The sequence below is a fragment of the Oncorhynchus mykiss genome, chromosome 1 (assembly GCF_057628025.1).
Source record: "Oncorhynchus mykiss isolate SJ-2025 chromosome 1, ASM5762802v1, whole genome shotgun sequence".
Classification (NCBI taxonomy): domain Eukaryota; kingdom Metazoa; phylum Chordata; class Actinopteri; order Salmoniformes; family Salmonidae; genus Oncorhynchus; species Oncorhynchus mykiss.
The window spans coordinates 22619881-22634676 of NC_143022.1; the positions used below are offsets into that span (position 1 = coordinate 22619881).

The 14796-nt window shown below is 42.8% G+C and overlaps 2 protein-coding genes across 25 annotated transcripts; both read right to left on the reverse strand.

The window, feature by feature from the left end:
- Positions 1-931: 931 nt before the first annotated feature.
- LOC110507674 (cold-inducible RNA-binding protein) lies at positions 932-6081 on the reverse strand. 15 transcript variants are annotated; one of them, XR_005040927.2, is made up of 8 exons: positions 5848-5963; positions 4644-4758; positions 4391-4497; positions 4137-4287; positions 3584-3674; positions 3276-3310; positions 2518-2605; positions 932-1969 (listed from the first exon to the last, which is right to left on the reverse strand). XR_005040927.2 is itself a non-coding variant. In XM_036969098.2 (7 exons), the coding sequence occupies exons 2-7, from the start codon at positions 4741-4743 to the stop codon at positions 1950-1952; spliced, it is 504 nt and encodes a 167-aa protein (XP_036824993.1). In that variant the 5' UTR covers positions 4744-4758; positions 5848-6081; the 3' UTR covers positions 932-1949. The 15 variants fall into 15 exon arrangements, 8 of the variants coding, with proteins under 8 accessions (XP_036824993.1, XP_090062696.1, XP_036824915.1 ...); XR_005040916.2 differs by having other exon boundaries at positions 3246-3310; XR_005040917.2 differs by having other exon boundaries at positions 4116-4287.
- Positions 6082-6182: 101 nt separating this feature from the next.
- Positions 6183-12153, reverse strand: cirbp (cold inducible RNA binding protein). Of its 10 annotated transcripts, none has more exons than XR_005036806.2 (8): positions 11949-12067; positions 10786-10891; positions 10550-10656; positions 10330-10465; positions 9977-10175; positions 9738-9805; positions 7058-7146; positions 6183-6481 (listed from the first exon to the last, which is right to left on the reverse strand). XR_005036806.2 is itself a non-coding variant. In XM_036948335.2 (7 exons), the coding sequence occupies exons 2-7, from the start codon at positions 10883-10885 to the stop codon at positions 9314-9316; spliced, it is 624 nt and encodes a 207-aa protein (XP_036804230.1). In that variant the 5' UTR covers positions 10886-10919; positions 11949-12153; the 3' UTR covers positions 8408-9313.
- Positions 12154-14796: the final 2643 nt, after the last annotated feature.

A 14796-nucleotide genomic window follows, 5' to 3' on the forward strand; every position in this document is an offset into this window, starting at 1 on the left:
TGAATATCCGAGCAAACGGATAAGATGCGCTTTTATCAAGTTGTCCGTTCACCAGTAAGGCAATCATATATCTGGTAAATGGTTCATTTCATTGAGCAGTAAATTGAAAATATATAGTAAAATACATTGAACACACCAAAGATCTTTGAGACAAGACTGCCCCCTTGTGCACATCTGGATAACATACTGTCCATGTAAAATACATTAACATTCTGGAATGGATTTTGAGGGCAACAGGAAAGAATGTCTCATGATGACTACTATTGAGATTACTAATATTGTGACAAATAGAGATAAAAACAAATGAGATTCCCTAAAAACTGCTTAGGATAATTAGGTTAAGGTTAGGAAAAGGGTTAGAGAAAATGCTCTCCTAAACTGCTATGAAAAGTCACTTCCGGCTGTAATGAATTGGCGTTTTATTGAGTGTTCCATTGTTTAATGCAGCATGATAGCAAAGCATCCCTCCCTACCTAACCTACATCATATTGAGCCATTATATTAGAACCCTGGCATGCCAGTCCTCTAGATCTGAATACTGGCGAGTCATAGGTTTGATCGGACCACAGGTAGACGGGATACTCCTTAGTTTGTCTACACATGCATTGTATTTTTTACGGAATAGAAGACAGCCCGTGCTGGAATTGTTTTATACTGGCATGGCCTATAAACCCTATAGCTGTAGTTTCATGCACAACTTATTACCAGACTTTCCAGAAAATAAGGATCTCATGTGGGGCTGTTCCAATAGCCAGCATGACTTTTATATTAATATTCATTAGGTGTGAGTACCTCAGACAATTTCATTTCATTTCTACCCAGATACGACTATCAATATAATCTCATAAATGTATATCTATCAAGTCACCTCTTTTTGAAACACATGCAAATGAGAAAATAATGTGGTCTATATCAAAACCAGCACCAGAGATTTGTAAAGGTTTTTTATTTAGGAAAAATACAACCACGAAGATACAGAATGCTTAAAAAAAAAATCAAATACAAAACCAATCTGATGCTATGACGAGAACAGTTGTGAAATCACTCCATTTGTACCCTCATAAAAAGTAAGTTTGTTGAAAAGAGCTCATAAGTAGTAGTTACCTTTAAGAACTGGCCCGCTTCACATTAATTCACCGCTGTGTACTCAACTGTCATGTGACAGTTCCTTATTCAAAATGTGCAGCTAATAAAATAAAAAACGTTCTCAGTAGAAACCAAAATAAATTAGACAGGAACCTGCCATAGGTCAGTCAAACAGATCAGTGATCCAGAAAACAATTGAGTAGGCCCTCTTCATTTACCAGAACTTACAGCGATCCTAAAAAGCCCAGTGGACTAGAGAACGTCTCCACCATCCCTCCCTCTGTCAGGTAGAACAGTGCAAACATGGTGATGGAAGGTTTCAGACATTTGTGTACATTTCCCTCATTCAGACTCATCACTATTAATGGGTGGCAAAGCAGTCACAATCAAATCAACCAAAATAAGTGCAAGCATTTTCATACTTCGTTACAGAGCAGAGCTTAAACTACAACAGCATTACCATTCTCTATCCAAGATACATTCCCTGTCTTTCAGGTTGTGCACAGCCCAAAGTGAGGCAAAGGCCTACCGCACATGAGCCTTGCTCTTTCGAGCTCCCCACAAAAACTGTAAATTAAAATTTCGTTCTCTGCGGTTTTCAATAACAAATAAGGAGGATCAGAAAGTAAAAAACAAAAACTTGGAACAGACCGGTGGTGGGTGGCTCGGAGTGCAAGCCAGCCCTCCCCGCACTTATCCAGGACTGCTCTTATCTACATGGTGGGTTTCAGAAGAAGATTTAAAGTGTCGCGGAGCAGCAGGCGCTGGGCTAGGACCAGGCCAGGCCCGCCGTCATCGAGATGGGGCCCCCGGTTCGGGGTGAGGGGCCGTGCCCAGACGACAGGCATCCGGACGCCACTGTCCTACCAGCCACCCTCGTCACCTGCAGAGAAGTTGGAAAGACACACAGGTTACCTTGATTCTGTGGATGGTAGGGGGCTCATCTCTCGAAAGGGGCCCTGCTGCTACTGAACGTTAATTCCTTTTGAAGATACATAGAAGTGGTAGCAAATTATGCTGGAGTGAATTACATTTGTGACAAATACTCTATCTGAAGGCGGCCAGCTGATTGAGAAACTTTTTGTTTCTATTTAACAAGCGCAGTCAACCTCCGCTCGATGAAAGCAATTTTATGTCGGCTTATTCCATGGAGAGAACTTTCAACAACAAAACTACAGAGCAGACAGACAAGGCAATCCTGCTACTTCTATATGCAAATTACGTCAACAAGAAAGGTGACTGGCTCCATTGTGTGTGTGTGCAGATCCTTGTACTGCAAGTCAAAGCAAAGGAAAATACACCTCTACAAAAAAGCTGCTACAAGACAGAGAGAAAAAGCTTATGACAAGAAAAGCAGGAAGTAGAGAGCTAATGCTATGGCCCCTGTAGGACAGCTCGCGCCAAGACAGTTGCAGACCGAGGTCAGCCTACCTTGGCTTTCTGCAGTGCTAAACTGGGCCTTCAACATATTTCAACTACAGGAGTCAGCCTCACTGTGCGCCACTGACAACAGCACCGCCTGTTCAGAGAAGAGAAAGCCCAGTGGTTAATGACGAGGTCCCAGGTTCTCCAACAAGGAGGGAAACACAAGTACACTAAGGCCCATCTGCAGACCCTCTTCCACAGATGCTCCCTAAAGGAATAGATGTTGTATATTGAGTCTTTCCTATACCACATACCTTTAACACCAAATGACTCCCATATTCCAATACTAACCTGGTAGGGCATTTGTTTGTAAGAAATACCCAGTGTCCACCACTAGGTTCATTTGCAACTCTTTATTCTTGAAGATTAATTATGTACCACATATTGTGAAACACCAAAAGTGTAACTTGGGAAGGTGTATTTCTCTATGGTCAGGAAAGAACGGGAATAGGGAACCCATTTCTCCATTACACATGACTAAAGGCCTCATACATTGAGAAAATTACTAATTTCACTGATCTTTTCATCCATCAGTTGGTCCACGACCATAGGGGGCAAACCCGGTCCGAGAGGAGCCCATCCAGCTGCTATACAGGGCAAGAACCTGCCTCGGCTCTGGTGTTGATTGGCCGATTCCAAATCTATGGTAGCTTTCAGGGATGTTGCTGTCCAGGCACCAGATTGGCTGCCTATCCTGACTCCCTACACTTGTGTAAGCTTATAAGAAGCCTCACCATAGCTATCGTAGCTGTCTCTGTACGAACCTCCTGAACGATCTCCATATCCTCCTCCTTGTGCTCTGTGGACAGAATAAGAAATGTCCATCAGTAAACAAGAATTGGACGAGCAGAAGCAAGTTGAGTAACATCAAATTCAAAATGGTCTTCCTAAAAGTGCTTGCCTACTGTCAAAATGGGCACATAGCTCCTTAAAATGCATTGTGATTTACCTATAGGATCTATACTCTTCACCTTTCCCTTGTCTTCCCAAATTCTATCAATTGCTAACATATAGCAGCTATGTATATGCATATGACTTTATGTAGCTGAGGTGGTATATCATCACTATTTACCTGTCTTTGTTGTAGTAGCCTCTTTCTGATCCGTATGAGCCTCCACTTCTGTTGTCGTAACGTCCACCACCATATCCCCGGTCTCCACCACCTGTAATATAACTTGTGGTTAACAGCTGAATCAAAGGAATGCTAAAAGCAGCCATGCACTCATCTTATGGTTAAATGTGTTAAGAGAATATCAAACACCACTCTTCAGTTTGGACATGCTATCAGTAGCCCAACAGATGTCTCAATCAAACCTCTACAGCTACTAGACAACAGCAACAGTCACTGCAAAACAAAAAGACATGGGAACATAGGAGTGGTTATTAAGGATGAGGGATCGGGGGGGGGGGGGGGGGTCAGAGTGCGGGGTGCACACATATGCACTGACTACTTCTGGTTAGTTCTGCAAGCCACAGAATCCCAGGCTAGCGCAGGTGTGAGGACATCTTTGTAGGGTTGGGACTGGGGTGTCAGTCACTCCAAGGCAAACGAGGGAGGGACACTCAAGGTCAGGGTGCTGTAGGATAGAAAACAACAAACTTGCCTCGTGAGAAGCCACGCCCACCTCTTCCACCACCACCACCTCTGCCTCCACGGAAGTATCCTCCTCCACCTCCTCTGCCACCTGAAGAGCCCCCTCGGAATCCGCCTCCGGACCTGCCACCACCGCCAGATTTGCCCGCCTGGTCGACACGGATCTGTCTGCCATCAAGAGACTGACACAGAAAGGGTTGGGGATATAAAGAATACACCATTAATATCGTCGTTGCAGTCAAGACAGAGTTGTGTTTCAGGGCGGAGTTGAGGTTTAATTGTTACCTTGCCATTCATGGCCAGCATAGCATCCTTGGCCTCATCTGGGTTCTCGAAGGTGACGAAACCAAAGCCCCTGGACCTCTGAGTTTCTCTGTCTTTAATTACAACAACTAGACAGAGAAATTGTATTTAAAGACTATAGACACACATGGCAACCTTGCAAGACGTGTATCATTCAAAGCATGTTCAAATAGTGGACCACCAGATATATATATTTTTTTACATTGCTCCCAATATCCAACAGTTAGTCGCTTACCTTCAGATATTTGCCCATATTTGGAGAATACATCTTCTAATGACTGTTCGTTAGTGTCAAAGCTGAGGCCACCCACAAAAAGCTTCCCTTCGTCAGACATCCTTCCTTTTCACCACTGCAGAAGGGAAGAAATAACATGTTTATTATGGATGCAATGATTTATTTGCAATGAACTGTTAGCAGCAGGGCTGGAATTCGTTGGTGGATGGGCCAACGGGGGAGTTCTGAGTATATATATATATATATATATATATGTATTTTTTTTTTATAGCTAAATCTGATTAGGTGGGCCTGGCAGTGCCTACGCCACTGGATAGGAGGTTATTATTGGATGAAAACCTCTGTTCTATTCTTGCAATGGTGCACTTACACACGCAATAACAAAATTATTTTTAAGTTGTTTGGCTTGATTCTGATTTGTATTTTTACCCAATGCCAAGTATGTTGTATTACCAACATGAAGGTAACCTAGCAAGTTTGATAAAAACCAGTCAAGTGCCAGCGAGTGAAGAACAAATGCGTATGGGGGGGGGGGGGGGGGGGGCTTAGCTCATAAAGGCCCAAGACCATTCTACCCCCCGGTAGCTAGCGCTGCCTTCTCGTCCTCTCTTTCCCAATATAACGCTACCGTAGCTAGCTAGTTCACGGTACCTAGCCAATGAAATTTGCGTTTTCGCAACAAAAAGCGGTCCTCGCTCCACAAGCAGATGAGTGCGATTCAGTTCCGTTTTTAGTACAAATCAGTAAGCGACATCGTCTTCCCTGCCCCCTCATGTCCCAAGCCTAGATGTGAAACTCCCTTTGTTCAACATTGTCCAACAACCACAACGGCGCCATTTATGATAGTGCTAATGGCCCCTGACTAGCCAGCTATCACTGCGTCATTGCATCGACTAACGTTTCTGAGCACGCTCGCTTGTATAGCAAAATGTGGGCATCGGCATTATGACAAATGTAAGAAAGTTGGTCTGTTCCGCACACCACAATATAATTGTCCATTCGGACATCGAACACAATTTACTATCATGATGTTATCGTTGGCTACCTGCTCGCTAGTTAGCTGCATCTTGAGCCACCTTCAGACTCCTCCTCGGGTGATGTCACACTCATTTAGCCTGCCACAATCTTGGTAGCGCCTGTCACGAATTAAATAAAATACGTTTACGAACAAACATTTATGGAAAAGATTATTACAATCGCTTACCTCCGATAAAACAGAATATCTTCCGACCGACCTGCAGCAGATGGGAATGAATGAGATGCGAGGCCTCCCGGTATATGTATTGATGGGTCCCTTGCAGTTACGCCCAGCTTATGAATATTAAGCAGAGAAAACTCTCCACAGCTCAGGAATAGCATTTCAGATTTTTTTTTAAATCAAAGTAAATTTGTTACGTTGAAGGGTCAACTACTGCCTGTGCATTTGCCTATCTTTGGGTCAATACATCCACCGATTCAATGAGTAGTCCTGAATGGAAAGTCTGTACTGTACTACAGACATTACAAGAACGTCCCATAAAATGTGCAAGAGACAACCAATTTGAAAAAAATAAATATTTAATCCATTCAATTTCCAAGACGTTCATTTGAGTACTTCACTAAAAAATACAAAGTGTATACTTGTAATACAGGTACTGCATTGGCACGCCAGAATGACAATCCGTTTGGTAAATGTCATGGATATATAAAATCTAGTTCAGATATGCACTCCCATTCCAAGGCAGGTCTTGACTAAACAACAAGTCCAGTTCAGCAGCACATCTCCAGTTCAGTCTTAGATATCTCCTGGTGACGATTTTCCAAGGAGCTGTTTCAGGGCAAACAATCCTGTGGTGAACCTGGAATAAAGAATAAAGTTAGAATTAGTCAGAAGGAATACAGTAAAATGACAGTGCACTGCTAGAAATGTAAACTCAAGTTAGTTGCACGCTACTGTTAGTCAGATCAACAGCATGCATCCAATTCTTACCAAGTGTGTACTTCTCCCCACACTTAAAAGCATTGGATTGGTGTAAGCATATTCTGTAGGGCGTTCCCACAGGGTCGTACACACTGGGATTGAGCAAAAAAAAACCTGCCTGTCCTTTGATGCAACTCTTCTGAACACGGCCAAAAGTTGACTTGTATCTTTGATGGACAGACAATGTAGGTCATATACGATTTTAGTGTTCATGTATTTGAGTGGGACCATAGCCTTATTACAAGCCTATTTAAAACATGCACTGGTTGTATACTGTAAATATGAACCCTTCCGTGAGTGACACCTGATCTCATCTGACTAAAGGACAGAAAAGCAGGGTTTCACAACACTGCCTTCAACAATAAATGTGTCAGATCAGTGACTGTCATTTAAGGGGAACGCAAACAAGGCCCATGACGTCAGCTCGAAGGCATTCAGTACACAGAATACCCACCTCCAAGGAAGCACTGGAACGAAACAGTCAGCGTCGAAGTCCACAACCTCGTGTTAAAGCAGGCTTTCACATCCAACGCTTAGTTTAACCTGATCGAGTAACAAGACTGTAATTAGTAGAGTACAGCTTTTGAGGGCAACAATGACATGCATTTGTTTATCATTATCAACATGAACTACAGATGTGCTAAACAGCATCAACTTCTAGCATTAGACAGTGTTAATCCTATCAAAGTCGATTGAATGTTAAGATGTTTATACAAAACAAATTACATAGTGATAAACTTGACAAGCAAAAGTAGAAAGGTGATAGCTGTCTAGAATTGAGGTAGACTCAGCAATATGACGTAGATGCAGAAAGTGAACAGCAGTGGGCCAATTTCCACAACTACTAAACGCTTGAAGCAAGGCTCAACAACTTTGCTGTTTTGGTGCCCTGGCTAAAACGCTGTGAAGCGAACCTGTGCACAGAGTGTGACCAAGTAAAGTCTATTGCGTCCCAATCAATGTCTGCACTTCTGCTTGTGACAACGTCATTTTGCAGAGTCTACCTTTAAGATGAAGACATCTTTTGCAATCACTGGGAGAACAATACTTGTAGTTTCACAGATCAAAACTGGGAGGGTCTTGTTTTACACTAGGGATACTTGAGCCATGACAACTTATGGAATTTTCAAAAGCTCAATGGTCATTTTCAGAGTCTAGTAGTCCCAATGGTCTATGGGGACAGGGTGAAAATTCTAAAAAAACACAAAAAACAGGATACGCTACTGAACGTACTCATGCAACTCAGGGTTCTGAACAGTAACGGCTAGGGCCTGAGGAAGTGACAGCGGTAGTTGTAAAGTTGAAGGCAGTTAAGATGGACATCAAAATGAGAACTTTGAGGGATGCGAACAGGAGAGCAAAAGTCTTTACCTCACATTACTGGCCTATTTCCACTTATGAACTAGCCAAGAGAGCAGCATTCACCAGAGCGGATTCACGTGTCGGTAGGCACAACACTTCATTCTCCAAGGACTTTGTTGAGTTCCAAAACGATAGTAGAGCTCTTGGGAGCAATGAAGCATTATAAAAGAACCAGTGCCAGCACGACATTTCATTTCTATTCTGCTTGCAACACACCCAGGCCCCCCACAATGACTAGCTTCAGGTTAGATCTTTTAGCATCCTCTGAGTATTAAGTCAGCCACCCTTCCAAAATGAGATCCCACCTTTCAGAATACCCTTTCCAGCAGAGACTATGCTTTCATTTCTCAACATCGCTCCCTACCAGACTCGCATTGCATAACATTCAGCTGGCTTAGTGTGAACAGGCTTAAGTTCTTTGAAGGCACAAGAAATCAGAGCATTTTCAACGGATTGTTTAATAGGCTTCATGAAGCCAGGATATACAAAAAAAATAAATTGGGTGTTTGTACACAGAACAGAGCACATATCCTTGTAGTAACATTGAGTGATCGTGAATGTTGAGTCCATCATTATGCACGTTTGAGAAGAGCAAAGTACCTTAGGCCAACTGCAGAAGGCTGCAAACACCTAGTATACCTTTCAATGAAATTAAGTTATTTCGCCAGTAAGTCATTCACTCTTTGGATACTGAGTATTTACAAATCTTTAGCAATATCAAGGTGGTTTGCTGGAAACCAGTGCTCCCACTTAGCATTCCTACCTTGTTACACTAAAGGAATGCATTACAGAACTGAAGGAGCACATCACAGCTTGTCAAGCTTCTAGTGTAAATTTCACAGATTTTTTTTTAAAGTCCAGAATTCACAACACCAGTTAAAATAAGCTTAAATGGAAACATGTTACTACTGATATTTGAGTCTTCCGATTGAGCAGGAACATGGGCAAGACTGAATTTGTCTTAGAAGCTATCAGGCTGTGTTGAACAGATTACGAGTTAACGGTGGAAACAGGTTTCATTGCAAATAAAGCCATTAATTATCAAATTTGATTCTCCCAGTGTCCACTCTTCCTGCAACACCAGGAGGGCATACTGAACTTAAGGTATTAAGATCCTTAGTGAGCGTCAAGGCTTACAGTAATTAAACGCTACAGGATTTCAATTACTGCCATGACAGATCCTGTAGAACACAACACAAAAAAACTAAAGATACTGCCAAGTTTGTTAAAGAAAACACTAGAACCAGATACCACAAACAGAAGAAAAAAAAGTGTCTTCGAAGAGCGCATCTTTTAAAAAACAGCCAGCGAAGGGACGATCTTGCAATCAGGAAGTTTGTTTTTGTTTTTACTCGTGTGTAGCTGAGGACAAGAAGAAGCCACAAGTGTAAAGGCACTGCAGCATTCGGACATTTCTCACACAGTAGACTAGAACCTATTAATATTTTGTGCCACAGTTCTCATTGAAACAGTAAAGCATCAGGGCAAGGGGCATTGGACGTGAACTTATGCCTCTTCAAAAGAAGAACTGACTCAGTGAAAAAAAATATTGAAATGTCTTTCTGCTCCTGTGTGGGTGGCAGAGCTGGATTTTTGAGCAGGCCTGGGTATTTTAACATGCTAATCCAAGAGGGCACAGGCTTTCGGATACTGAGCAACAAAAGTCTTAAAGGGCCATTCTGGGAGTCTATGCAATCATGTCCAGTCCGTACTAAACATTTCTAGTCCATACCAACAGTGAGTTCATGGCAACTAGGCTACATCAAACTTACCATAGCTGTCATAGCTGTCTCTGTAGGATCCCCCAGAGCGGCCACCATAACCACTTTCACCACCACTCCTAAAAATGTGCACATATGAACGCTGGTTAACGGAAACCAAGGAAAAGTACATGATTATCCTAGAAAAACAAGTTCTGAAGCTAAAAGCCTATTAATGTTACTAAAACCAGCTGACTGATCACTTAGGTCAGCACTTTAGAGAAAAATAAAACCATTAAATTAAGTCTTACCTGGCCTCTCTGTAACCTCCGCTGCCACCCCCAGAGGAGTATCCTCCACCACTCCTGTAGCTACCACCGTAACTCCTGTCTCCTCCACCACCGTAACTTCTGTCACCTCCATAGCTTCTCTCTCCCCCATAGCTTCTCTCTCCTCCACCATAGCTTCTGTCACCACCATAGCTTCGGTCTCCTCCACCATAGCCGCCACCTACGGCAAAAATAAGAGCATTTCAGTCAAAGGCCCTTCAGATTGGAGCAAGGTCAAAAAAAAAAAAAAAAAAAAAAAGGGGTGTGACAGAGCAAACGGAAGCTAACCACTTCGCAATGCCAGCCCTTAACTCGTCCTAAATAACCATGCCCACCTCTTCCTCTGCCTCCTCTGAAGCCACCAGAACCCCCTCTGAAACCGCCAGAACCCCCCCTGAAGCCACCACCACGGTCAGATCTTCCTCCTGACTTGCCAGCTTCATCCACACGGATCATCCTGCCATCAACAGACTGAAGGGGGGGTGGGGGGGTAAGTTAATACCAGTGATTTATATCAGTCGAAGATCTGCATGTGTGTGGAAAGAATCCCCTCACCTTGCCATTCATTGCAGCCATTGCATCTTTGGCATCTTCAGGGTTTTCAAAAGTCACAAAGCCGAAACCCCTGGACCTCCGAGTCTCTCTGTCTCTTACAACATCAACTGTGTATGGAGGGGGGGGATTAAAACATGTTTTTTTTTTTTATCAACCACCCATATGGCCAAAACCTACTTGTGGCAACACAAGCATCATTGCCAATCTGTTAACCAGGTCCTGGAGAGGCAACATACCTTTAGCAATGTTGCCATACTTGGAAAACGCCTCTTCCAGTGAAGTTTCATCAGTGTCAAAACACAATCCTCCAACAAAAAGCTTTCCTTCGTCAGACATCTTTATCTAGAGAGAAAAAAAATAAGCACCTGGCCTACACACACACACATTGTTTAGAAGACATTCACTGTTTTGAGAACTGAAGGAAAAACTACTGAGAAAAACAATTTCACATAAGGATGGCACCAGAAGCGCTAATTGCTATGAAGCCATACATTTTAAGCGATAAGGCAATTTTCTTCCACCAATAGTTTAAATGCGTGCAGGCAGCCGTGTTTTAACCCGTGCAATAAAGTTACCTAACGTCAATACACTCGCTATAATTTAGCAGGCCAATTTATTAACGTTCGCTAAGTTACCTAGTTACCTGGGAAACAGTGGTAAAATGCTCAACCATGGTGACTAACCAAACAGGCAAGTACCCACCATAACCTTGAGCTGATGTTAGCTAGAGAGGCGCTAGCCAAAAAACAGGCAGCACACAAAGGATAGTTAACTAGCTAAGCGTTAGCAGGCGAACGATAAACCAGTCCCATTAGCCATTTCAATCCTCACAGTAAACACGACCTGGCCCAGATTTGGCCTATCCTGCAACGTCAGCTAGCGTATTATCTGGTAATTCGTTTACGTTACCTAAACAGCGGCAGTAAAATAACATGTTGCCACGCCGATGTCCAAAATATATCTAGTTACTTTAGTTAGTTAACGGTTAATGTTAGCTAATGAAACGTGCATTAGCGGACGGCCATTTTGTAGGTAACTACCAACGACGTTGTTAGCAAGTTACTAGACCGAATTTGGCTTTGAAATACCATCCAGGTGTAACGGCAAATAACGTGAAAAAACAAGTGAACATTGGCACTGGAAATAGAATAACGTTACATACCGAGTAAAGTTACACACGAGGACGGGGGCCTAAGGACTAATCATGGCTAACGCTAGCTCGTTAACGTTATAATCGCTTCAATTCCTTCATCGTCATGAACACGTTTGCTTGCCAAATTGCAAAGCGAACGTTGATTAGAAAGTAAATGGTCAAAGACAATTATTTCCCATAGGAAATTAAAAGGCATTGTGGTACATTTACCCGGTAATGATTAGAATTTAGTGAGTAAACAGTTACCTTTGTGTGGTTTGGCGTCGTCTGAGAAATATGTCAAAATGGCTCCAATATATGAGCGTCTGCGTGAGACATGAATAAATAGCAAAAGGGGCGTACGCATCATGGAGGTAAAATAAGAACGGTGTGCATGCGGCGAGTAGTTTTTGCGCAGTCCACCTGACGGCGGTAAAGCATCATGTAGTGTACAGGGGAGGCCAAATAAAATAAAACAAGTGTGGGTAGGCTAGGTATACTGTATTTTCATGTGTGGTATTATCTCATGATATTCCGAATACACTTGGTGAAAGATTTGGACTGACAGTTGCAGAGTTCGTGCAAAGATTATTAACCCAATATAGGACATCTGCATCGTTTTCAATGGCAGCAAATGGCCACTGTACTCCCAAATTCGCTGCTCTGGTGTCTGGTTTGGGATGTTTTCTGATAAACCAAAACTACTGTACATAGGCTACATTAAGTATACAAACCAAAGGTTTGCCATTCACATTCCTATACACCAGACTGGTCTGATCATATTTACAGTTTTGCAGCCCCTCTGATGTTGCTGTTCTTGCACTAGACAAGACCAAGGAGCATATTGGTGCCGACCACTGCCAGGCTATAAATACCAGAGCTAACAGGCCAACATGAGTGCTTCTATCCTCTGCCTTACCTCCTACACACATACGCTCTGCGGCTTCCTGTTCGTTACCACAGTTTTCCACCCAGCGCTGACTGCCTCACCGCCTCCTCATATTCTCTCTAAGCAAAAAGCCATCCTTTCCACCCAACTGGATGACAGATGTGCAGGCCACCGCCATCTCTCTCTATCTCTCTTTTTCTCCGGTTTACAATGTCCCATTATTCACTCAGGGCCTCAAACCATTACTAATAATTCAAATTATGTGAGAGAAGAGTAAGGAATGCCAAAAACACGTGCACATGTAAACGTATCTAGTACGTGTGTCTGTGCAACCTCAAATAATGGTAGCCTATGTAATGCAGATGAGGTCAACATATTATTTAATTCAAGTAAAGCTGCGCTAATATACAATCAGACAGAGGGGGACGCTGTAAGTGCATGTTTTGATGGTCGGATGGCACCTGCCTTCTCATAGTGCTGGCTGGAACAGTGCTTCCACAGAGGTTCATTGACTGCAGCAGATATTGCTGTGCCCTGGCAGTGGGCTCTCTGTTAGATGTTGATTGTTATTCTGTGGATGCAGCATTTCAGAGGCAGTGTGAGCCTAGATGTGTTCAGGCTTGGCTGCCATGACATGTTGTTTATCTCACATGATTATCCCACAAAACAATCCATCAAATGTATTTATGAAGCCCTTTTACATCATCAGATGTCACAAAGTGCTATACAGAAACCCAGCCTAAAATCCCAAACAGCAAGCAATGCAGATGTAGCAGCACGGTGGGTAGGAAAAACAACACAGCTGTCTGCCCTGGTTCTGAGCACCATTGCCAAGCCCAAAACTGACAAGCAGAGCAAAGCAATACATCTGCTAAAATAGGATAGCAATGGACAATGGGTTTTTGTGGCACTATGATATATCATTTTAAAGATTGCTTTGATATGTTGTGTAATCAGAAGAAACAGTACATAACAAAAGTACTTTGCCCCAACCACATAAATTGCAAGCCTTTCACATTCACTTCCCTTTTAAAGCAGTATAACACTGACCACACCTACCAGAAGAGAAGAATACATCTTACCTATGTTGAAAACATTCAGAGTGAAAGCTGAAATAGCAGCTCCTGACGCAATGGCCCTGTGCCTTTAAGAGGTTAAATAAGATCACATTGTTATTCTGGGTTTGTTCACACACTGCTTGTGGAGGTGGATGTATAGTGGTGGTGACGAGGGTGGGGCGATATGTAGGATTCTCGAAACATGTGTCTCCGGAGGCCAATATGGATTAGGGAGAGAGGGAGGGAGGGAAGGTGAGAGAGAGAGAGAAATGAAGACAGCAAGAGAAAGAGAGGATAGTCCTTCGAGTGGATCCTCTCTGATTTACTGCTCTTCTATGATAGAAATGTATAATTTCCCCAATTTCCTCTAATTCTGTCATTATGTTGAGACCACAGCTGATCCCTCAGATGCTACACTTCTCAGATTTCAGCACTGCAAGGAGAATTTGCGCTCGTCATTATAAAGCTAACCTCTCTCAACCATTGTTTTTGAGATGTAGGTCTATGCTGAAAAAACCCAAATGCATTTTTTTTCACTCACCTTAGAAAACCCATTCACAGCCGGCTCAATGCAATAAATCAATGTATTAAGTGTTAAGTAACATGCTGCAGTCCCTACACCTAAGCGTTAGACTAGTGATTAAAGCTAATTGTAATTATTGAAATGCTCTATGGTGGTGCTAGAGTAAATTGAAGGGCTCACACAGATGAAGGAGGGAGAGGCTGGAGAGGGTTGGCAGTACTCCAGGTAGAGGAGGTGAGTCATGTCCAACTCAGACAGACTATCAGCGAGTGTGTGTGTGTGTATGTGCAGTCTAAAATCTGTACATGCGTATGTGTGTGTGTGCTTATTCCCATTTGAGTGAGGATGTGTGTGTGTGAGCATGTGCCAGACATAGTGACTGTAGCCTTCTTTATCACCCTGCGCCAAGTGCCCTCCAGTGCCAAGTGGGAGTCATGGTTCATGTGACCTATAGCAGTATCAAACTGCTTAGTAGATGGAAGGAACCTGTAAAAAAACACAGAAAGGTTTTAGGTTATTCTGATTAGGACAGGAGATGAGTTTACTCACCGCACACACACACACACACTTGTATATCAAATTACACAAGCAAATTTGGGTAGAGTAAGATTTTAATAACCATCAGTGAGCATGTCAGTGACTCTC